This window comes from Phoxinus phoxinus (assembly GCF_949152265.1).
Source record: "Phoxinus phoxinus genome assembly, chromosome: 10".
NCBI lineage: Eukaryota > Metazoa > Chordata > Actinopteri > Cypriniformes > Leuciscidae > Phoxinus > Phoxinus phoxinus.
Window position 1 is genome coordinate 21,327,379 of NC_136885.1, and position 24,497 is coordinate 21,351,875.

Genomic DNA, 24,497 nt, shown 5'->3' on the forward strand with positions numbered 1-24,497 from the left:
TAGATTTATTGTTTGGCCTCACTAAACGAGGAATAGACACAGTTTCTATATAGTGTTCTACACTGGTACTTATATCAATTAATTTGGGACAGCAAAGAATGTGATTTGGACTTTGACTTACTAGTCATATGGTGTGTAACGTCTTGGAGATGTTGTCCGACAGAACAGCCGCTCCGATTCTGCTGGGGTGCAGGCCATCAGCACGGTAGAGCCTAGGTCGCTCCCAAAACAGATTCCAATTATTTACAAAGAGCAGTCTCTGTTCATTACACCATGACATCAACCATTCATTTAGTGCAAACAATCTACTGAACCTTTCTTGTCCTTGTCGGTACGTGGGAAGCGGTCCAGACACGACGATCTTTGCTTCAGGCGATGTTCTGCGTACCGTCTCGATCAGGCTCCTGTAGTCCCTCTTCAGAACCTCCGTCTGCCGCAGCCTGATGTCGTTCACCCCCGCGTGCAGCACGACAGCTCCGACGCGCTCGTCACCGTTCAGGATCTCGGGGACCTGCGCAGCGACATCGAGAACACGAGCACCAGGAAAGCAGTGAGTGCGCACCATACCTTTACCTGAGGTAGCGCGGACATGCCGGACCATGGAACTGCCGATGATCACAGCGTCGTCGCGTTCCGTCTCGCGAAGAGGGGAGAAGCGGTTCCGGGTGGAGATCTCGAAGACCGGGAGGGGCGGAGAGGTCCTTGCTCTGGTCCTGGCTCGTGTCTTCCGCTGTGGCATCATCCAGGGTCCATGGTGCTGTGTCGGTGTCGGGGTAAACGAAACCAGGGGTGCTCGGGTCCTGTGCAGAGAAATACACGGAGTAGAGGAGGCCGGAGTCGAAAAGTTACTAACCACTGACTTGTGAGCATCGGCGCGTGATGCTTCAAGCGCTGATCGTCGGTCTTGCAGCTCGGCCTGCCTCCTCAGCAGATCACGGATCTGCTTCTCCACGGACTCCAGCTCCAACCGCACCGAATGCAGCTCAAACGTGTCCTCACCTGCACTCAGAGGTAGACACACATCCGATATATTCGCCATTATGACAGATGAACAATAAATTAGCAGTGATGCTACCAATATCACTACTAATTTAGGACTGAAATCATGGATAGAACCCGTATCCTTCCAGTGATTCGAGTGTAAATAAGACGGTCGATAGGCGAGACCACGCGGGCAAATGCTAGCGGGCTAACTTAACGTGGCCTAGATGGTGTTATGCTAACTTAACCTAACTTTCATGGCCTAGATGGTGTTATGATCTTCTGCAGAGCAAACCTGATATTAAATAAATCATTTTATCAAGCACACACAGTCACACACAATAGCTGTAAACTCTCTGCTCAGTGAGTCATTAAAATCATATATCCTTCATCACTCTCATGGGAATCTGAGTGATCTGGCCATTTGCAACAACACAATTAACCATTAGAGATCAGAAAATGAGCCAATTAGCAATTACGCACCGTTTAAGAGCCATCAGTGTGTGCTTAATTCACACCTCTGGAACTTGTTAAAGTTGTGTATTTCATTCAGGTATAATTCCTCTTTCCCATTCTCCACTTAGTCACACTGACTTAGCACTCTTTTGCTTTTAACCATATATTCAAACCCCTATCAAATCTCAAAAAGGGGAAACTGTTTACTACTGTGAATATTTAGTAATGTGATTTGCAAGATCACTTCATAGTTCATCTCTTAGCCCATATTAATCAAGTGTAATGCCAGTGTGAGTCTTTGCTTCTTGAGTAGTCCCCAATGTCCTTATTACCCTGAATGAAGCTTCTGTTCCAGTGAAACGCCTCTATACACATTCACTAAAACACTCCATTAATATCATCACCCTGAAAACTCTGGGGAAGGCCCAGTTGCCCTTTAAAAGTTAGAGAAAGAAAATAACAAACATGCACATGTATCGATGACTGCAAAATGTGCAAATATAGGCTATCTATTTTTTTTATACGATTTTTGTCTTGTTTTCTGCTAAACAATATCATATCATATATGTAGAACAAGATACTTGAGACGCAAAATTTCTTGGTTTCAGTTGCCATTTTGTTCTTGTTTTAAGCATTACAACTTTTTTTTGGCTTATATATATATGTAGTATAACAATATCGTGCCAAATGCTTTATTGAAAATAATTTTGGGGTTGGGGAAATTCAGCTTTCAAAATATAGCCCTGATATGACTTTCAATTTATTTTAAGAATTTTTAAATAGCCTATTTTTACTGAAAACCAAGACAAAATTCCACCCATCCATCATGGGAAACAAAATTACAGATTATTATTAATATTATTTTTTGCTGTATAAAAGTTCTCTCTCTCTCTCCCTCTCTGAGTTTCTAAAACAGATGCCTGATTACTAATAAACGTCACTAGTCCACAATGTCATTATCTCAACAACTGAGTTTCTCTCTCCAAACCCAACAGCTCCACTCACCCCGTTGACTCTTAATTAAATCCTTGGCACGCATATTCCTTTACCTCTTCATTTGCGCACACACACTCGCACAATGAAGTGTTGTTTTACTCGCTCGCTGATAGCTTTTAAGGGTGGGTGCTTTTATTGAGGGGCCGCGCTGTGGGTTTATCAGAGCGGTCTGTGAATAAATGGCTAACCCTCTTGCCCTCTCTCTTGGCCGTCTCTGTAATTCTTGCGCTTCCATTAGCTGCTGTATTGATAACGGTCATTAGCATATTTATGGTGATGGCGGGAACGTTATTGTTTGTGTTGGTTATTAATCTTCCCTCTGAGCAACTGCTCTGACAGCTCAATCTATTCTGCCATCGCGACACACACCCGCTCACACGCACAGCGCTTTCAAGTTGAACGACGCTTTTGTTTGAGGGTAAATAGGCGGTGTCGGGGGGCGCGCGGCAAGCAGGACGGGATGGGTGATTGACGCGACCCCTCCTCAGGTGAGCGCTGATCTCCAGCTGGGCCGAGGGCTCGCTGGCATCACTGTCACTCTGCCAACCGCTGCCAGCCTCACGCGATCAGTCCTCCTGATTACAATTCAAATACATTTACTGTAAACACACAACTCAACACTTTATAGAGTGGAGTCAAGAGTGTGTGTGTATGTAGGACAAAACCTGGTTTGCCAAGTGTGTGTGTGTAGTTGACTCTGAGGGGAGTTGTTTTTTGTGCCCAGGGAGGGCGGATGGGGGTAGCTGAGTGTCTAATCGGGGGTCCCAGGTGACTGGTGAATATGCGCGGTGTCAGTCCCTCTGTTTGAGTGACAGCTCGCTGATTAAGGGCCAACTGAAGGCTGGAAAGCAGCCAGGATCACTGAGGGCAATGAGCATCTCAACCACACATTCTCTATCTCAAACCACACACACACCATCTCCAGAAACACACGGCACTCCTAGATCAGAGCAGCACAGGGAAGCAAAAATAAAAGGGGATGGATAAAGCCAAGGTCTTGTGTTCTTGTCTGGGTCAACTTTTACTAAGTTCAAATGATATCCAAAGCTACGATGGTACGCAAAGCCAGTTTCACCTGAATAAAAATGTTCCCTTGTGTACAGTGGGGAGAACAAGTATTTGATACACTGCCGATTTTGCAGGTTTTCCTACTTACAAAGCATGTAGAGGTCTGTCATTTTTATCATAGGTACACTTCAACTGTGAGAGACAAAAATCCAGAAAATCACATTTGCATTTTATTGCATGACATAAGTATTTGATCACCTACCAACCAGTAAGAATACCGGCTCTCACAGACCTGTTCGTTTTTCTTTAAGAAGCCCTGGAGGTGGAAACATCATTCTTTGGGATTGCTTTTCTGCAAAGGGGGCCGGACGACTGCACCGTATTGAGGGGAGGATGGATGAATGAGATCTCATGTATCATGAGATCTTGGCCAACAACCTCCTTCCCTCAGTAAGAGCATTGAAGATGGGTCATGGCTGGGTCTTCCAGCATGACAACGACCCGAAACACACAGCCAGGGCAACTAAGGAGTGGCTCCGTAAGAAGCATCTCAAAGTCCTGGAGTGGCCTAGTCTCCAGACCTGAACCCAATAGAAAATCTTTGGAGGGAGCTGAAAGTCCGTATTGTCCAGCCACAGCCCCGAAACCTGAAGGATCTGGAGAAGGTCTGTATGGAGTGGGCCAAAATCCCTGCAGCAGTGTGTGCAAACCTGGTCAAGAACTACAGGAAACGTATGATCTCTGTAATTGCAAACAAAGGTTTCTGTACCAAATATTAAGCTCTGCTTTTCTGATGTATCAAATACTTATGTCATGCAATAAAATGCAAATTAATTACTTAAAAATCATACAATGTGATTTTCTGGATTTTAGTTTTAGATTCTGTCACTCACAGTTGAAGAGTACCTATGATAAAAATGACAGACTTCTACATGCTTTGTAAGTGGGAAAACCGGCAAAATCGGCAGTGTATCATATACTTGTTCTCCCCACTGTATTTGATGTAACAGTCATACACTAGTTATTTAAAAGACATAGTCTTAGAAATCAGATTTCCTAAGCTTCCTGCACAGGGCCTTGTAAATTTGACACATAACGTTTCTTTATCTTTGGCGATAAATAACTGGTTTTATTGAGGCTATCATTTTGCTCATAACTTGCCACGGAGAGATGTTATTGATTGCTATTTTTTTTTTAAATGGAGCAAGATTTTTATTTGTTTTATACCACAAATGTAAATCAAAGCCCACCCCTCACAGTGCACCAACAATCCCCACCAGATATATGCTAATGTGATGGAATATTTTATTGAAGCTGTAAAATGTGAAATCATAATTTGCAAGCGTTTCATATAAGAAAACACCAAAAGACAGGCTATGAATACAAATGGTTGTAAACTAATATGACATACAAAACAGTTAAGAGATATTCCTGTCTGCGTGTATCCATCAGGGGAAAGATATTATTCCTATTTCCTTTTTACAATGCGCTCTATGCCTCTTCTTTGGGAACAAATGCTGTTACTATGAGATTTACCACTGATCAGCAAATACTCAACTGGGAATTAGTGTTGTGTGTGGCAGATTTCTCTTACTCTAAAAGTAAACATTTATCACAGTTATAAATTAATGAATCTTTTTTTTTACATCATTTCAGAGCTAGTTTGGAGAAAATGTATTGCTCATGTGTGATTGCAGCAAACAATATGAAGCCCAATGTCTCGTTCATTGTATTCTTGAGTGCAGGCTTGATGAAAACAAGTTAATTACAGGTCATGTCTGTCACATCTGCACAACAAAAACTAAAACTTCCCTCCATTCTCCTACTCAATGATTCATATCTAAATATCTTTAGCCCTAACACAGGCAGTGCTAGCGAGAGGTTTGAAGGTTGTGCATTCTGACCTTGTTATTGTGCCCGCTTGATTTACATGTTCGCTGGCCCCATAACCCCTCTTTTTATGTATGATTAAAACCCAATCAGTGCAAGGCTAAAAATAAGGTCCTCATCTTTAACGCATTGAGTGTTAATGAGGAAATGCAACAAAAACTGCTCCCAAACTGCCAACAAAACGGATGTGACGCTAGCGAGGCAATATATCTGACCGTCTGCAATACAGAATTAAAGCCTATTTAAAAACACCCCGCCCCCCTCCCCCTTTATTAATTTAGCTGCAAGCCCAAGTGCGCTCACCTCTGAGGTTATCGCAGATATCCAGTGTTTCATATGAGTGGACAGGTCGTTTAAAGCAGGGGTTCTTAACCAGGGGCCAAGGGCCTACTAAAAAGCCTCAGCAAACTTCAAAGGGGGCCTCTAGATGATTTCAAATAAGACAAAAGAAGCTTTAAAATAAGTGAAAACAAATTAAAAATAAATATATTTCTTATTTTAATTCAACTACTTAACAACAGTATCATTTGAAAAACAGGGTTCCCACAGTCTTGGAAATCCTAGATATACAAGGTAGTCTAATTTTGAATTTGTGATTTCTAGACCTGGAAAAATTATGGAAGTCATTAAAGGTGCATTAAGCAACTTTTCATGTTAAAAATACCCGTTTTCTAACCCATAAATGCTTAAACAATTGCCTGATGGGCTGAATGAGCCCTTCTCTGATCACTGAGATTGTCTCTATAATCCTGTAAAGTAAAATAAATAAGAGGGATTCGGGCCGGTATCTTAGACTGGGCGTGACGTCATGCGCGTTCACGGCACGCTCACATAGCTATGTCTGGCAGGTTTGTGTATTCGCCGGCATTCTCCGTAGAAGATGGATTGTAAGAGACCTGCTTGTAGTTAATTTCAAACACCAACGCAAACTCCACATAAGATAAAAAAAAGAAAACTTTTGTCTAGTGCGTGCACATCTCTGGCTGCAGTTTCGCTTGCCGCCAGAGGTGGCATAGTTCTGCAAAAATTCTGAATATTGCGCTATGCACCTTTAAGATAACTGAACTATCCCATTTTATAATTATGTTAAGCTCTAAAATATTTTATCGGGAAGAAATTGTGAATAAAATATATTTTTAGAATCCTTATTCTTAATCCATATCCATTAAATCATGAATAACTTTAAAAGTCATGTAAATGCATTGGTTAAAAAGAGTGAGATGAAGAACAGCACATAAAAACAATGCTTTGGTATTACAGAAAAAGTATTTATTGTGGGCAAAGGAGTCACAAAGATCGAGAACCACTGAATTAAATGGACTTATGGTATATGGATAGTTCACACAAAAATTTAAATCATCACCCATTCCCATCAAGACATTCCAAACCTGTATGACTTTCTTTCTTCTGTCGAGCACAATAGAACATATTTTGAACACGATGAAAGTCAATGGGGTCCAAAACACGTATTTTATAATATGCACAAAAACACTTGAAAATTCTTTGTTTAGCAGAAGTTAGTCATGCAATTTTGGAACAACATGAGGGTGATTAAATAATGAAAGGATTTTCATTTTAAATTAACTATCCCAAAAATGGGGTTTTGGAAAATTTGAAAATAAAATGATCAAAAGACTAAAGTACATAACGGTTGGTCAAATTAAATAAAAATAGAAATTTTAACACAACAGTGATCTGTTTTAATTTGAAGTAAATAGGCTACTGTTCTGTCTGGTCAGTCTGTATCCAATGTATACAGAAAATAAAAGCTTCAAATGACAAAGTCAAACATGACACAGCATCTCATTTAATCTTGGCTTTGGTCTTGTATCAATAGTATGAGGAGATACAAAATCAGTAACAACCTCAAACCCAATACAGCATATGACCTTCAGTGTCCTAGGAAAACTTTTTTTCTACTCAAACAACCTTATTATGAGCATCTTTAGTTTGAGACTTTAATAACTCGTAACATCCTCCATTGTTATCACTAAACAAAAGCAGAGACACTGGCGAACAAAGCAGGGCACAGAAACTTCTCTATCGATTTCTGCCCGAGAAACTCTCTAATGGTCCTTCGGCATAAAAAAATGCACACACATACGGTCCTCAGGCCTCGCAGTGACCAGCTTGATCAATGTGGCCGGCGCACAATAATTCATTACCCTCTCGGCCGGACGAGTGTTCCACATTCTTCAAGGCTTGTATTGAACTCTTAAGCCATGTTAACTCCTGCTGCTCTTTTCTTTCATTAGTGACGACATACTTTCATTAGTCCATCCACGGCAACCGGACTGGTAGAATGCATCCGTGTGCTGGTCCGAAGCGGAATGGCCTTTATGATGTCATAATTGGTTATTGGGTAAGGTTGGTGATATGACTGTAGAGCTGCTCAGTGAAGGCCTGCAGCGAAAAGCGCTGCTGCACCCGCTCTCTGCCAGCCTGTCCCATACGCTGCTTGAGTTTAGGGTCTGAAACAAACTTCTGCATTGCTTCGGAGAAGCACTCAGCGGTGGGTTCGCAGAGAAAGCCTGTTTCGTCATGGGCCACTGACTCTAGCGGTCCACCCGAGTTAACGGCAATAACTGGGCAACGCGAGTACATGGCTTCAATGGGTACAATGCCAAAGTGTTCATTGCTGGGGGTGTACAGTACACAAGTGCTGCTGTGCAGCAAAGACAGTTTCTGTTTGTCTGAAAAAGAGCGCAGGAATGTGACATGGTCCTCAAGGCCAAGAGAGGCCACTAGTGAGCGCAGCTCTTCGTAGTGCTCTACATTCTCAACCACACGTTCATCGTAACCCCCCGCCATTACGAGGTGCACACGCTCCCATTCCCCCGTAGACAGACACTCCTTCAGGGCCGCTAACGCTTGCAGCGCCAACGGCAGGTTCTTCTTGCGTTCGTAGCGGTTGATTGACAGAAAGAGGAAGCTCCGCCCTTCAGGGAGCAGCCCGCTGAGATCCTCCACTTCATCATTGAAAGCTGCAGAGTTCAGAGAGGGATAGAGGACGTCAGTGTGGATCTCAGCTAGTTTGGGGAACGTCTGTTTGAAGACTCCTGCCGTGAACTGGCTGTTGACCAAAATTCGATCGGCCATGCCTGTGGTCAGTTCCTCAAACCAGTCGATGGGGCCGCGATATAGGCGCTTTAGAGCAGAGCGACGCTGAGTCAGTAGTTGGTCAGGGAAATGACAGTAGAATAGGACTTTCTTCCTGTGGCGTGCCAAACGCAAAAAGGGAATACATGCTGAAACCTGGAAATAGGAGATACAAATTAAACCTGGTGGTTTTGATGAGAACCAAAACGTTAGACTTTAGAGGCTAAATATTTTAATATGCACTCATATTACTTATGAATGGAAGAAAGTGCAGCATGCAATATAGCGAAATAAGTCCTGCCTTTTAAATAAAAGAACCAATCGCCAATTGGTAGTCATCATGTCACTGGTTTTAGAAGCTCCAGTTTCTACAGAAAGGGTTCTGATACTGGCGTTTAGGACTGCACATGCGCATTGGCTGGTCTAGCTTGTAAAATAAGCTTTTATTATGCTATTTGAGCATAAGAAACAACATTTATGGCACAGTTCATGTCAGATTTTGTTGCTGATTTGAAATACGTTATATAAATGTGAGTTCGACAAGCAGTTTTTGAGATTTCAGGATTCCCCCATTCAAGTAGATAGGGCTTGATATTGGATTCACAAAATAGCAGAGTTAACAGACTTTCCTTTGAAAGGGATTTTGATGAGAACGGCTCTCTGGAATACTCAATTCTGACTGGCTAATTTTTAAAGACTGGCTGTTTTTATGAAATATAGTGGAAAATACACATATTATCCAAGTGGATGCTGCACACTGGTGGTTGTTGAGGAGAGATCCCCTGATATGATTGTAAAGCACTTTGGGTGTACAGTAGTATATAAATGCCTCATTCTTCTATTCTATTCTATTATGCTTTGGAATGTAACAAAGTTAAATGAATATAAAATACAGACACTTGAAAAATAAGTACAGTAAGAAAGTACAAAATACTGTGTTACTGTCCAACAAAGATAATTAATGTAAACTAAAACTGTTGCAACTGTTTTTGTTGGAATTGAAATAAAGTACAGTTGAAATCTATAGAATAAAAATTCAGATGAAAAACGTATTATCTTTGCAATTAACTGAAATAAACAAGTTTAAGTTGAAGTACTAAAATGACTAAAACTGAAATAAAGCTAAATTAAAGGTGCATAGCGCAAGATTCAGAGTTTTTGCAGAACTATGCCACCTCTGGCGGCAAGCGAAACTGCAGCCAGAGATGTGCACGCACTAGACAAAAGTTTTCTTTTTTTTATCTTACGTGGAGTTTGCGTTGGTGTTTGAAATTAACTACAAGCAGGTCTCTTACAATCCATCTTCTACGGAGAATGCCAGCGAATACACAAACCTGCCAGACATAGCTATGTGAGCGTGCCGTGAACGCGCATGACGTCACGCCCAGTCTAAGATACCGGCCCGAATCCCTCTTATTTATTTTACTTTACAGGATTATAGAGACAATCTCAGTGATCAGAGAAGGGCTCATTCAGCCCATCAGGCAATTGTTTAAGCATGTATGGGTTAGAAAACGGGTATTTTTAACATGAAAAGTTGCTTAATGCACCTTTAAAGCTAAATAATAATATAAAAAATAATAAATATGATAAAAAGCACATACCATAATTACTAAAACTTAAATTAAATTGACAACCGAAAATATAAAAATAAAATCTAATTCAAAAATAAATACTATAGTAGTATATAAACAATACAAACATAACACTGATAATTAGTAGTTCGTTTTAGTAGCATTAGTAGTTACCTGATCACAGAAAATAACATCGAACTCCTCCCCACTAAAGAGCACAAGATAGAGAGCTAGGTAGATCATGCGCAGGTAAGCACAGAGAGCGTGGAAATAACCAAACACGCTGGTGGGCAGCCAGTCGCCCACACACAGCACAGGCAGGTCAGGTGAGAGAGTCTCAGAGAAGCAGTGCTGGGGGTCATAGTGTGCCGTCCAGATCTGAACAGTGCAGCCGCGAGATCGCAGAGCTACAGCTGCATCCACAACCAGACGCTCCGCTCCACCTATACCCAGATCAGGGTGCAGAAACACCACCCGAACCATCCTGTTCTGACCACAACCTGTTGAGTCAAAAGGAGGTCAAGTGACAGTTACAGCTCATTTTTAAGCTCAACACAAAGCAACTAGATTTTCCAGTTACTCTCTTTCCACAAAACCTAGTAATTATCACACATACACTTATTTTTGCTTAGCTAAATGAGAACATTTCATAGACATCTATTTTTACATACAGCTATTTATAAATACTATAACCTAACCTCCACTCTAACAGAAAACTTTCAGCATTTTTACAATTTTTTTTTTTTTTTACAAATTAGCACAAAACAAAAGGGGGAGGTTTTGTCAGATTTAGCTCTGGGAACACATTTGTTCCCAGTATGGTTAAGTAGGTACACACACTGCATAAATAAAGTTACCATTGTTTTTATCAGATGATTCATTTAATCACATATTAACCTTAATTACATCAAGTATCTCATGGCTCTATGTGATGTTACAACAGGCCAGAGCGCGCACACGTCTCACGTTCACGTGTCCATGTCACTGGGACATCTGTCATAAACTCTAATACCTTCTATTGTATATTGTTACAGTCCTGCTGCATCATTAAATGTTTGCGGATATCTATAAACAAGTGGGATACGCCAACTCAGAGTTAGGAAAACATCAATATTCAAGAAATTCATTCTTGTATGCAGTATGTATGTCATAATACAGTATATACCCTGCTGCATACTAAGTAACTTAGGCTAGTGACAACACACAAAGCACATACAATGTCATATTTTCTTTACACAAACTCAAATTCTGCTTACAGTAAAAAAAATTGAGACGAGAAAACCCGTACCTTTGCCGTCAGATGTCTGTATGAATGATCAAATATGGCTCAAAGTTCGCGATTTAGTGAAACCGGCTTCCTGATTGAGCCAAAATGTCTGCCCTACTCTGTACACATCATCGATTGCACGCGACACGTCACTGCACTCTGTTCTACCGCCTTTGAGTTTTCACAAAATACATTAGAAGCTGAGCTGCATTCGCTGATTTTAGTTACCTTTATTTTGGGCGGTTTTAACGTTTTATATCATATTAGGTTTACAAAAGCATCCAAAATGCGTTAAAACTAACACGCAGGATCACAGTTCTGGTCAGGCGCTCTACTGGCTCCTATGGGGGTCCTTTAGATGGCTGTCGTGGCCTTCTCAGCGAGACGTCATCAATAGTCTTTCTCTTGTAGTTGTCTGGATCGGCTGGAGTTCAGTAATAGAGGCAGTCACCTATTCATTATTTTGACCCGCAGTCTCCTGAAACATACACTATTAAACAAAATGGTAAGTTTCTCAATCCAGTTTTTCGTAGATGTGGAGCTTTATAATAAATATTTTGCGCGTATTAACAGTTATATCTGCATTGCTAGCTGTCTAGCCGGGCATGCTCTCTAATAACGTACCGTTATTGGAATAGTCTACTCAGTTCTGCCATTTAATTTCGTAGTAGCTAATCACATGTGAGTTTCATTTACTAGCAGTTGGGTTTTTAATAGTATTAAGTCTTGTGCCAGACGATTCATATGCAGTTTGTGGGTTGGTTTGCTCACTAGCTGCAATCAGCGCATTTGTTTGGGAGACGTGGCTCTCTTTTGGACCCCCACATCAGCTCTAAATCTGGTCCACTCTTTTACCACGAATACTATCTTGTACTATTGAGTCTACGTGGCATTATCTCACTACTATTATCTAGGATTGAACATCTAGTGATCTATATCTTTTAAAAATAATTTATCGTGCTCTCATATTTGTTATATATTGTATCTTGGTGGAATTGATCAGCCATTTAAGGTCTACTATAGCATTATTAACTTATTGTTCTTATTGTAGCATGTTATGTTTTAAAGATGGATACACAAGTTTCCGTTGGTGCCAGAAGGCATATTAAGTCAATCACTGTGCATTTGGTTTACCAAGTCCTTTATTTGTCTGTCATCTCAGCCTGGACCTGCAGCTAGTGCAACAAATGTTGGTGCCTCCAGCCGTTCCCCGAGTAAGACTGTGGCCCCCCGTGCTGCCGGGACCTCAGCCAGACAGAGGTAAGAACCTTGCAAGCACAGTTTTGTTGGGGCCTTGATGCACCATCAAGCTGGATCTAATAGTGTTCTTAGCGTTTCTGTGATTTGATCAGCAGACCTGAGTGATATTGTTTATTTGGACACCTATACGTGACAGTTGGAAAACATTAGTCTCTATTTAATTTTTGTCCTGTAAATTTGACATTGTGAGGGTATGATTTAGTTGCTCACTGAACTGATAGTCGGGCTCTTATCAGTTGGTTGGCATTTTAATTGAATTTGAGTGTTTGAAAATATAATTTTGACACTTTTATTTGTCTTGTATGTTAAAGCATATTTTCTTCTTGTTGATTCCCTCAGGAAAGCCCCTAGCAGTAGCGCACGCAGCGGAGGCAGATCCACAGCATCAGCTGGCACAGGAGGGATGTGGCGCTTTTACACTGAGGACTCACCGGGACTTAAAGTGTGAGTACTCGCACGCAAAGTTTAGAACTCTTTCTAACCAAAGAGAGGGAAAAATATAAAATGTCATAAAAAAAACTTTTATTCAGGAAGGATGCATTGCATTTATAAAAAGTGACAGTAAAGACATGTATATTGTTACAAAAGATTTCTATTTAAAAGAAATGCTTTTCTTTTGAACTTTTTATTCAAAGAATCCTGATTTTTTTTTTATCAAGTTTTCCGCAAAAAATATTAAGCGGCACAGCTGCACAACTTCAGCTTTGTAATCACAAGAATAAATTACATTTTAAAATCTATTAAAATAGAAACCGATTACTATGAATTGTTATAATATTTCAGTGTTACTGTATTTTTGATCAAATAAATGCAGCCTTGGTGAACATAAGATACTTTCTTTTTTTTCTTTTCTTTTTTTTTACAATTTTTGAATGAGTGTAAGTACATGAATAACAGTGTTTAAAAATTACATTTATTTGTTTATCAGAAATTTTCATATAAATAATGCTGTTAGTAACATTATATATTCAACATTATAGATAATTATTATTCAGATATTCAAATATATATCAGGCATGTATTTGAAAATAGACTGCAGAAATTAAGCAATTTAAAAAGAAAAAAATACAGGTATAATCAGCCATTTTAGATTTAACATTTGTGAAATTATCTTTTAGATGTTGATATCAGTTTTTTCTTATTACAATAAAAATCTTATTTAATATTCCTTTTTTTATTGCTTGTTATGACTTAAAACAAATCATAATAAAACCACAAGCAAGGAAATCATGCTAGACATTTTTATTGCTTAATTTAAGGACAAAATAAGAAAAGGTTATGATTTGAGGTACTTAATGTGCAGAGAACCAACACAGACGCTCATTTTTAATTCATCCCCTCAGCTCAACAGGAAGTGACACGAAAGGGACGGGTAGAGGGCACTGAGAGGTTTAGCATTTATAAGGATAAACATGAAATTTTAACGACAGGAAATTGGCCTCATGGGCTCAACCTCCGTCTTTATTTGATGTCTCCCCTGCCGTTTCCCCTCCTACAGCTGTGTACGTCTGTATTTACTGGCTCTCTCAATGAAACTAACTTCTGTTATAGTCTGTTAATCTACAGCAATTTCTCCTTTTTAAAGAGCGGTTCTAGATTTGTAATGTTACATCTGTTCATTCAATATGTAGGAATTATCCGAGCATGTCAGAATGGTTTGAGTGTGGTTACAGTGGCTGTATTTACAGTCAAGAGTCTCTTAGAGTAAGAGAGTCTGGAGTTATGAGTGAAGTCTTTTTCACTCTTTAGATTGTGTGTGTGTGTGTGTGTCTGTTTTGAGCTTAATTAAAGTTCCGTTGGAAAAGGTCACATCAATTAAAGCCTGAGGGGTGGGCCTTCTGTCGGCATGGTTACGCGGCTGCCTAGCGACTCAGGGGATGGTCAGTTCCTGCTTTAATAAAGCCCCACATTTTCCACCTAGCTCGTTAACCGTATCCTACTCGCCAGAATTTAAAATCCTAATTACACCGTCTTCTATCACATGATTAAGACGAGCAGTCCCGATTGGCCCACAGGGAGGAAGTTTGTGCCAAGCTTTTTATCTAAATTCTGCTCATATTCTAATCAAGGATCTTCTGAAATTTGAGAATTAGTTACTAAGTTTAGTCTGTCTATCCTCCACTAGGGGTCCCTCTGTCTTACCAATTTTTTTTTTAATGATCATAATGAGATCTGGCAGTAATACCATCTATTTCTTTTCCCCCTTCTTGCAGTGGCCCGGTACCTGTTTTGGTGATGAGTCTGCTCTTCATCGCATCAGTATTTATGCTGCACATCTGGGGAAAGTACACCCGCTCCTAAACCCGCATGACCTCTGGACTCCGACCCTAAAGCCTACCGCCGAATCTTAAGCCATTGGACTTGGACCAAACTCTGACCATCAACACCTTTTCCTTTATTAAAACCTCCATTTCAAGGGGTTTTCACCCCCATTCAATTTTACCCAGCCACTACAACCGTTTGGTAATTTACAAACCCTCAGCTTGCCCTCCTTCCACCAGATCAGGATATCTTTTTTGTTAAACCTTTGTACAAACTAATATGTAAAATTGTACAATAAAATGCTGTAAAACATTTTTCGCCATTGTTTTTCTTTCATTTTCACTAAGGGAAAAAAACAGAGGGTCAGATTTGCATCACAGGGCATAATTAGCACATCTCCAGTCTGTGGGATAAAAAGTGGTTGTATGCAAATGTACATTCCAGACGTGCCGTTACTGTGCGAGCTGTTTTGGCTCCACCAGTCTCTGAACGTGACGTAATAGGTGTGCTATTATTCCAATTCCATTGAGCTTGCAGTCATGTCCCATCAACACTAAATCAACCGTGCCTGTGCAAAAACAAAATCTTGCCTTGCCAAGCTCACTAAATTATATAAAAAAGGAATAAAACTCAGAATTTCTTTAAATCGGGTGCTAATTTGTATTTTAAAACTGCACAATAGGTGTCTTTGCTTTAAAACAGCAATCATATATTCCTAATCTGTTCTACGGTAAATGGGTATTTTTTTCAGTCATTGAATTTATGGGTTTCTCAGCACCCCAGAAACCAAAAATCTGTTTCGCGTCTGAGCTCCTCATATGATCTTTTACGAAAATTTAACTTGCAGCCTTTAATGGAAGGGATTGAGTTGTAGATGAACATAAGTGCTTAGATTAAGCCAGGAATAGTTATTAGTTAAATTAGGACATTTAAGTTGCTTTTATAAATGTGCCTTAGAAAAATACATTACTGGTGTGCATCTTGAGACAAAACAATGGCACTGACATATGTCAATTTTTTCGGGTTTTCGGTTAAACCCGCTCAAACATGCATTTTAGTCTAGGACTAGGCTAAAGCCTCGTCTGTGAAACTCAGGGAAGGAGTTGTGGCAGATACAAAAATGTTTGACGAAAAGCCAAGGCAAGTGGCCAATAAAATTGTACTGATTAGTTGAATTATAAAATGCATGCTATTTGAATTCATGAGGGATTCCATATGGCTTTTCTTTTTGGCTGAAAGATACATGTGCATTAGCCCCAGTTTATCAGAAATCATCTTCACTTAAAAATAGATGAGCATTCCTTCCATTTGCAACACTGAGCTACATGTTTGTCAAACATCTAAATAAAATTGTCTGTTTTTGTATATTTAATGACCTACAGGATATATAGAGCCTGTAACCGATCATTTAAACATGTTCAGAATCAAAACAGGCCAGTTCATGTCATTTACCTCAGTTCATGGCATATAAAATTTGCTAAAGGAATAGTCCACCCACACAATTAATATCCCTCAGAATTTCTATTCTAGATTGTGCTAAATTGTTTTTGCTGATAATATCCACAAACGGACATAAAAAAAGCGATTTAGCTGCTGTTGCGCGTATTCATTGAACCGAACGTCAATCATAATCTTCACCCGACAGCATGACATGATCCTGTAGGAGGCGCTGTGACCCACTCTTCCAGGTTAAACAGCCTCTCGGTGTCTGTGTGTGCGAGTTTAAGTCTGTGTTCTTCATTATTCATGTCCTAACTGAGAGTAAGGTTTCCCTCTGGTTCATTCTAATCCCAACAGCTAACAACACACTCAGAATTATTCAGCATCATCTTAAAAATGGATCCATATGGGCAAGGAGTGCTGCATTTGAGTGTGTGTGAGAGAGATTGCATGAAGTGTGTTTTAATTGTTGTCTACTGGGCTCTATGTGCTACTTTAGGCTGAGATCCAGTGTTTATGACTAATGCATTAACATACAATAATTCAAATCTCTGCTCCAGATACAATGTGATCATAAATGTATTTATAATAAAAGCACAACACATTTAAAGAACACTGTCCATATAAGGTACTTTTATATAGTCTATAAATTTGTTTATATATTTTGATTTTTAAAACATATATATTGTACCATTAGTGTTTTTACTTGTATATTTATTTTGACATGGATATGGGTATATTTGCATATTCAAGGACTAGAGGAAGTCACACTGAAAGGTTGTCAAATTTCTTTGAAATTTGAAAACGTGTCAGGGTGAGCGTGTTCACGCCTCGAGATTCAGAGTTTTTTCTGTTCATTTTTTTTCTTTTAACCATTTCCTGAGTTCTAACCACTGCCTGTGTAGAGGGACAGCCCCAAAGAAAAGACACACAGATATCACTAACAACAGCTGCATGCAGAAGCTCATGCTTTCATACACACAGCTTTTAAAGACCGCATGGCTCATTTTCTATGCAGCTACCTCTTCCTTTCTTCTTTCTTTCTTTCTTTCTTTCTTTCTTTCTTTCTCTCACATACACATATTACCAGACTTTTCCTCAGAGGACACACAAACATTCACCCCTGTACTACAGTGATATCACTTTTAACACATTCTCTGTATTTTGATGTTGTTGTTATTATTAAAATTAGAATACAATTATTTAGAGAGAAAGGGAGTGATGTGGAGGAAACGAGAAGTGGAGCGGATTAGTTTGGAAACCCCAGGTTGGCAGTGGCAAGTCAAGGTGGAAATGCAGGTTTAGCTCATTTTCAGAGGATGTGGTTCAGGAAAGAGTGCAGTTTGCCTCCGCCCCCTACAAGTTGGTAAAGTGGACCCTTCCACTTGGGGAAATTCTGTGCAATACTGGAACAAAATTGAGGGGGAAGGGGGGGGGGGGGGGTTGTCAGGTCTAAACGGGGGTCCAAAACGCTTTGTGATCTGATGACTCAAACCACATTGGAGGTATAAACCCCCATTACAACGTCACATTTGTAGTGTAAATGGTAATGTGTTGTTGATTAAGAGTCCGCCTACTCAACTGTCAGTCATCCATTGTGCTAAAACTATGGTTTTGAATATTGAAAGTAAGATGTAAAAATTTGGCGGAACACACAAGATGAATGATAATACCAGGTGTAAACAGGCCAGGTCATGCTCGTCTAAATCTGGTCACTTAACACCATTCTGTCAAAACAAAACACAATTCATACCTAGGATATTTCAGTAGTTATTTGTAATCGCATTTGCATGCACGGCAACCCAGGTGTGTCGCACATTACTGCAGCATCTGTGACATGTCATCGTCATACAAGATATGAAATAAAAACTGAAAAGTGCGGTTTGTCTTCTTGAAAGAGAAATTTTGTGAGGACGACTTTGTAATAGCCCGGAGGGGGTGAGGCGGTGGCATTTGCATAAGTACAACAAGAGATACAGCAGTGGCAAGCCACTCCTTGTCTGTGGGAAGTGAGCCTCCTGCATTCTTACATATTTTGTACTTACTTATCATGAATGTCATGTGTGCTAGGAGATTCACTGTTCTTAAGAAATACATAATGATCTCAGAATTGTTTCCCTAAATATTCACATGTCTGCTCACATAAGACATTTAGACTTTTTCAATCACTTATGTTAAAAAAGTTATCAAATGTCCTGGAATAACTGAAAATCTTACAATTTCTGCAGGATTTCATTTATTTATAAATTTGTATTCATGGGTTTATGAATTACTAAATATAAAACTGTTTTCTTTAAATTAGTTTTCTAGAATGCTTAGGATGATGGTGATGACATCAAAATTGGCAGTGAATTATATTTTTTAAAACGTATATTTATCACAAAAAATTTACACATAATCACCAAATGAAAATATGATGTTTAGGTTCTTTGGAAAAATAGAGTTAAAATTTTGAAGTAGAATTTCCCTGATTTAAACACTTTTTATAATTTTACTGCGGAGAACTTTCAACACAAAACATTTTTTTGTCAAAAATGTCAACACTTCAGGATAAACAATAAAAAAAAATGGAGTAGACAAAAAGTAAATGCTTAGTGTTATAGCATCCTTTCAAAGTAGAAATGTTTTGTCAAAAAAAAAAGAAAGAAAAAAAAAAGTAGAAATGTTTTTTTTTCTCTATTTTGTCCTCTTATTGAAGAATCGCCCATTTAACTGAGACTTTGTGGTTATCACACCTTCACCCATTTATGGTTCAAACCAAATCTGTGATAAGTGTTTAAAGTCAAAAAGAAAGCTGATTGTTGGCCTCCATTAGTAATCTGTCTCTTTGATCTGTGCGCTTCTGATGTTTGGGTGTATTTCTGTTTCGGTCTCTGTCCATTTCTGCCTTGTGTGCACCGTGTGTGTGTGTGTCTGGCAGTGTAACTGGGCGTATGGCTCAATGAGTTTGAGCCGTATTGGAATTGCCTACTCTCCTCAGGGAGCCAGAGCGGACAACTGGTGTGGAATGGTGGGAGAAGAGCAGCAGCTTCAGGATGGTAGTGTGTGTGTGTAGGGAAGCGTGCTAGTAGAGTGCCTGGTTTTAATGCATCATATGGTTGATAAAGCGTGGAATGGAGAGACAGCCGCCATTGATCCTACACTAAGGCTACACCGAGTAACTGAGGTCCTTTGAGACACACACACACACACACACACACACACACACACACACACACACACACACACACACACACACACACACACACACACACACACACACACACACACTCAGTAGGAACACTCAGTATGTATCATTGCTTATATATAATGACAGAAATCTTTCTTCATTTTGATACATATTCAGTTCAGTAACCGCTCTGACTGATTCAATTAAGTGAAGGATTCATGATACTGATTAAAACTGATAACTTCCAGTCTTTTTAAACTAATTGACTGAACTATTCATTAAAAGAGTTGGCTCATAAGAGTCATTTGTTTGTGAAGCAGACTTTGTGATTGATTCATTAAAATGGTTTGGAGTCTTTCCACCAGCTACTGTTATGGCAATTTATGTTTTGGCAAATTAGTGTCTAATTTTGTTTGAATTTGTATGATCTCATTTATACGTTTTTGTATGATCTATGCCCCAGTAATATGATTCAGGGGTGGGGTTAGGGAACCTTCATGTTTACTTCTTTTTAATAATTGTATGTTTTACGACTCATATCGTGCAGATTCATATAAAATCACCACCATGTAACTTTTTTACAATTTCCCATGAGAATAGAATGGGTAATCAAACACTGCGCTGTATGTTTTGATTTACTAAAAAGAATGGGCTCATAAGAATAATTTGTTTGTCAATCGGACTATGGTCATGCTGTATATTTTGTGATTCGCTAAAAAGAACCATCTAATCAGAGTAATTTGTTTGGTAATCATTCTACAGTTGTACGTTTGTTTGTGTTTGTAACAGGAAAACGTTTTGCGGTACTACGTGTTTTTATTGCATCACATTCAAACTATAAAATCTCATTCACATCTGAAGTAAAAAAAATATAAATTATATATTTTTTGATTATGTTTATTTCATTCATGGATATTTTTCCAACAAAACTTACTTCATCATCCTCAAATATATAATTTATAATACCATGATGAAAAGGAGGCAGGGTGAAGAATATCTTATAATTCCTGCCCCCTCAACAAAAAAAACTAAAAAAAACCTAATGTACACCACAGAAAAAAGTGATAAGTTGACTTAACTTAAAGCTATACGGTGTAAATTTTTAAGTTGATTCTTAGCAAAAAAACAATTTGTTCTTTCAAAATTATATGTGCTCATTAATGTATAATTACTTCTACCAACTAATCAAGTATTCTCGTAAGCGTAGAATCTTCCATTTATAATACATACGGGTGTGCTGCTCGAATGGCGGAAGCCATTTTGCGCCTCCATCTTGAAAATATAGTAGCCAAAGAGGGACATACCTGGAAATTCAAGCTTCGCCTTTCGCGTTTTTACACTCAGTGGCACCGCGACGAATGTGAGGAGGAGATTACTCACGACTGCCGGCAGATTTGAAATAATACGGCCAGTGTAGGAATTAAAACGCTTTAGGAATGGGAGGGGATAGAAAGTAATATTCAGTTGGCAGTCATATACAATTTCACCGCTAGATGGGAGTAATTCCTACACAGTGTAGCTTTAATAAAGTGAGGAAACCCATTGCCTTAAAATTATTAAGTAAATAAACTTCATGGCTATTAAGTTATGTGAACTTGAAAATTCCACATAACTTAATTTTTTCAATTATGCATGACGTTTATTTACTTAATAATTGAGGCAACAAGTTTCCTCACTTTTTTAAAAGTTAAATCTACTGATCACTTTTTACAGCGGGGTCCGCGGATTACACTGGCCTACACATGAATTCACATGTTAATACTCTCTAAAAGTGAACATTGTAATACAGAACCAAACAAAGGCCTGGTTTACATCCTAAACCAATAAAACTGTTTGGTGAATGCCGGTTTTGATCAGTCAATCATTAATGAGGAAGAAACCGGTCGCCATGTGAGCAAGAGAGCAGAAGAAGTGACAGAAGACAAGCAAACGATCGCGAGCCAATGAGCTCAATATCATCATCTGATGTAGAGTGATAACGGTGTCATCACGTCTTCATTTTGAACAGTGGCATGTGGCCAAACGTCAGCTGGCACGGTGGTGGTTTAAACCAAACCAGGCTGATCATCTGGAACTGTTGTAACTCTGGATGGCTGACAGACAGTAAGTTGGCCTAATGTGACTCTGTTGGCAGCGAGGAGCGATCGCCCCCTACCTTTCTTTCTCTCTTCCTCTCGAATTGTCCACCCCTGTCTTTTTCCAGGTCCACATAGACAGAAATAGCAGTGTACTGAGTGCTGAGGAGGCAGTGATGATACAGCGCGTGTGACTGCCGCTGGAATGTGGAATATGTGTGTATGTGTGAACGTGTGACCTGCTGAAGAATGCGCTACGTTCGTATGACGTTGGGGGGCACGAGGATATCCCAAGTCACAGATTAAAATGGCGCAGGCAACGCGGATGGTCTCCCCTCTTCCTATTACTGTATGTGCTTTCTAATATTAACCCCCCTTTCACCAGCACACATGTTCTATCCCATCCATGAGTGTTATTTTTAGGGCCTGCTTTTTTCCACTACTGCATCCAGTACGTTCAAGGAGGCCGGTCAGGTGGTGAGACGTGAGAGGGGCTTGCCTAATGAGAGAGGGCCAAAGGCAAAGACTATGTAACAGACACTCAGCACTATTACACAAACGCCCATGCTATAAATCACCAAAGACCTCAGCAATTGTAACACATGCTTCTGTAGGGCCTGGATTAGCTCTCACAAGACAACACACACTCCCAGTGTGCATTTCATGAGTGGTAGAGCCAGACAGAGCATGTGTGAGTGTGTAATTTGCTTTTTGAGGCTGTACCACGGGTCAGGTGCAGCTGTCACTAACCGAGAATATATTCCAATATATATGCTGACCTAATTGTATTAAAAGCTGCTTCGTTGTTTACTCACCTTCATGTTGTTTCAAACCCATTTAACTTACTTTATTGGGACACAAATTGAGAGATACTTCACAGAATGTCCTGGCTGCTTTTCCATTCACTGAAGGTAGGCTGTCATGCCCCAACATAGACAAATACACAAAAAAAGAAAGAAAAAAGGAATGGCATATAAAAAGTCCAATGGCATATGTAAATCATCAATTGATAGCACAATTCTACATTATCTTAATTTCCCCATCTTTCTGCAGTTTTGTTATTGTTAAGTTTGGTATTTGAAATAAATCTGTAATAAAATTAAATTAGAAAAATTAGAACTGAAATAATTTTAAATACAAAAATGACTAAAGCTAATATAAAAAACAAAAATAAAAAATGACTAAAACTAAAATTCAAATAAAAATGGAAAATATTAAAAAACATTTAAAAAAAAATGTAATCATAAAAAGCTAATTCAAAATATCCAATAATATAATCATATATAAATAATACTAACATATTAATTAACAAAACAATCTGTTCACAGTCTCTTTCTGTTGTAAGAGAGCACGAGGGTAAATTATTACCCCCAAAAAATATTTTTGGGTGAACTATTACTTAAAAGTGAGGAGAACTGCTTAACATTTTTGAGGAATTTGGCATTAAAACTGTGGAAAAAAGTTCCAACTGAACGAATTGTTCTCTTTCCCTCAGCTTCCACATGTCTAAACAGACGTGACCGTTGTAATGCTTTAGGGACAGCCGGGAGATAAGGCTTATGGAAGCATGAGTGTGCATGTGTGTTTTCTTGCTGTCCCAGCCAGCATCACCCTGTGATGTCACAGGGCAGGAGGTGGACACAGGACCAGGGTGTCACTGTCACGTCTCACACACTCTGTCCTTCCTCTCTCCTTGTCCACTGCAGTACAGTACATCTGTCGCTCTTCTCATTTATCCCTCTTCTGTTTTCCTTGCACATTCTGGAAAGCTTACCACGTATAAAGGGGGGCTAAATTTAAATAAATCTGTCCCCCATTCCCCTTTATAGTACCAACAGATCTTTTTTTCACTCTCTATAGAAACGTTACATGATTGAGGTGAGTGTATGCTGCGATCTCACAAGAACAAGCCTGTGTGTCTTGTGTTTATCTAGGTCTTCAGTCACTCACAAGAGCAGATGAAAGGACACGTTTAATTTTGTGTCATGGAAAATCTGTTTGATTCATCCACAGTCAGCAGAGTCAAAGCATAGCCGGAGATATCAGACATGGTCTCGGTTGAATTCTTGTAAGATGAACATTTCAATGATTTAATTAGTCCAGAAAGTTTTGACTTGCTTGAATATCCAAGTTCTTTAAAATAAATTAATAATTTTATTAGAATGCATTAAATTGAAAGTTTTCAATGGTGCAAACAGAGATCATTTTGGCTGTGCAGCAGCTCTAAAAGAAAACAGTGTTATTGTTAAAAGATTTGGGTAACACTTTACAATAAGGTCTTATTTGTTAACCTTAGTTAATGTATTAATTAATGCTTGATTCTGATTGGTCAATCGCGCCATCCAGCGGTATGTTATTCCCCGATAACAACCGCTAAAAACTGATAACACAGGCTCATCCGGGTTGCTGAAGTCAGCGCTATACGCTTGCTAGCAAGAGTTTGTCTTTGTGAACGTTTAGTGAGCTAATAAAATATTACAATTCAAATTAATATTTTGTGTTATTTAATTATGTCATCCGGGTATCGCAGACTTGCTCTCTCGTTTCATACAAACGCAGCTGCTGCCATTTTACAACGAATGTTTTGTACACTGGATTATAACAAACAGGTAAGATTTACGACAGGTAAGTGGTGTGACTGTACCGTATCCCTTAAATGTCTGTCTAGTTTGAACTTGGCTTGCTACTGCTTTCTCCACGGAAGCTTTGCATTTAAGACCTAATTAAATATTTCAAATCAAGTCAATATTTCGTGTCTAATTATTTATGTGGCAAGTAGCCGTGTAATAAGTGCTGATAATTCAACAAGTTGTTATCGTAGAATAAATCCCTTCAGGCTAACTCCAACTGGCTGGATGTACATTATCCCTTACTTAATAGTTAATAAAATCCAGCTGTTCAGTGATTGTTTATGTTAGTTCACAGTTGTTAACCTAATGTTAACAAATACAACTTTTGATTTTAATGATATTAATATATTATCAAATGAACATTAAGATTAATAAATGCTTTAGAAATAT

General features: G+C 39.1%; 3 protein-coding genes across 6 annotated transcripts in view; 1 reads left to right on the plus strand and 2 right to left on the minus strand.

Annotated features, from left to right (window-relative positions):
• On the minus strand, positions 1-5,659 carry LOC307006168 (uncharacterized protein). Its single transcript, XM_079626859.1, has 2 exons — positions 5,635-5,659; positions 1-999 (listed from the first exon to the last, which is right to left on the minus strand). The coding sequence occupies exon 2, from the start codon at positions 740-742 to the stop codon at positions 125-127; it is 618 nt and encodes a 205-aa protein (XP_079482985.1). The 5' UTR covers positions 743-999; positions 5,635-5,659; the 3' UTR covers positions 1-124.
• A 1,295-nt stretch (positions 5,660-6,954) lies between these two features.
• alg2 (ALG2 alpha-1,3/1,6-mannosyltransferase) overlaps positions 6,955-24,497 on the minus strand; it is an 88,472-nt gene continuing 70,929 nt past the window's right edge. Inside the window, exons 1-3 of one of the 4 annotated variants that reach the window (XM_079626856.1) lie at positions 11,293-11,601; positions 10,179-10,504; positions 6,955-8,586 (exon numbers count right to left, since the gene is read on the minus strand). In XM_079626856.1, coding sequence (XP_079482982.1) covers positions 7,687-8,586; positions 10,179-10,487 — 1,209 coding nt within the window. In that variant the 5' untranslated portion in view covers positions 10,488-10,504; positions 11,293-11,601 and the 3' untranslated portion in view covers positions 6,955-7,686. Of the gene's footprint in view, positions 8,587-10,178; positions 10,505-10,893; positions 11,602-24,497 lie in introns of those variants that run through there. The other 3 variants (XM_079626858.1, XM_079626857.1, XM_079626855.1) reach the window with 3 other exon arrangements.
• sec61b (SEC61 translocon subunit beta) lies at positions 11,351-15,107 on the plus strand. Its single transcript, XM_079626860.1, has 4 exons — positions 11,351-11,776; positions 12,434-12,531; positions 12,871-12,975; positions 14,745-15,107. The coding sequence occupies exons 1-4, from the start codon at positions 11,774-11,776 to the stop codon at positions 14,830-14,832; spliced, it is 294 nt and encodes a 97-aa protein (XP_079482986.1). The 5' UTR covers positions 11,351-11,773; the 3' UTR covers positions 14,833-15,107.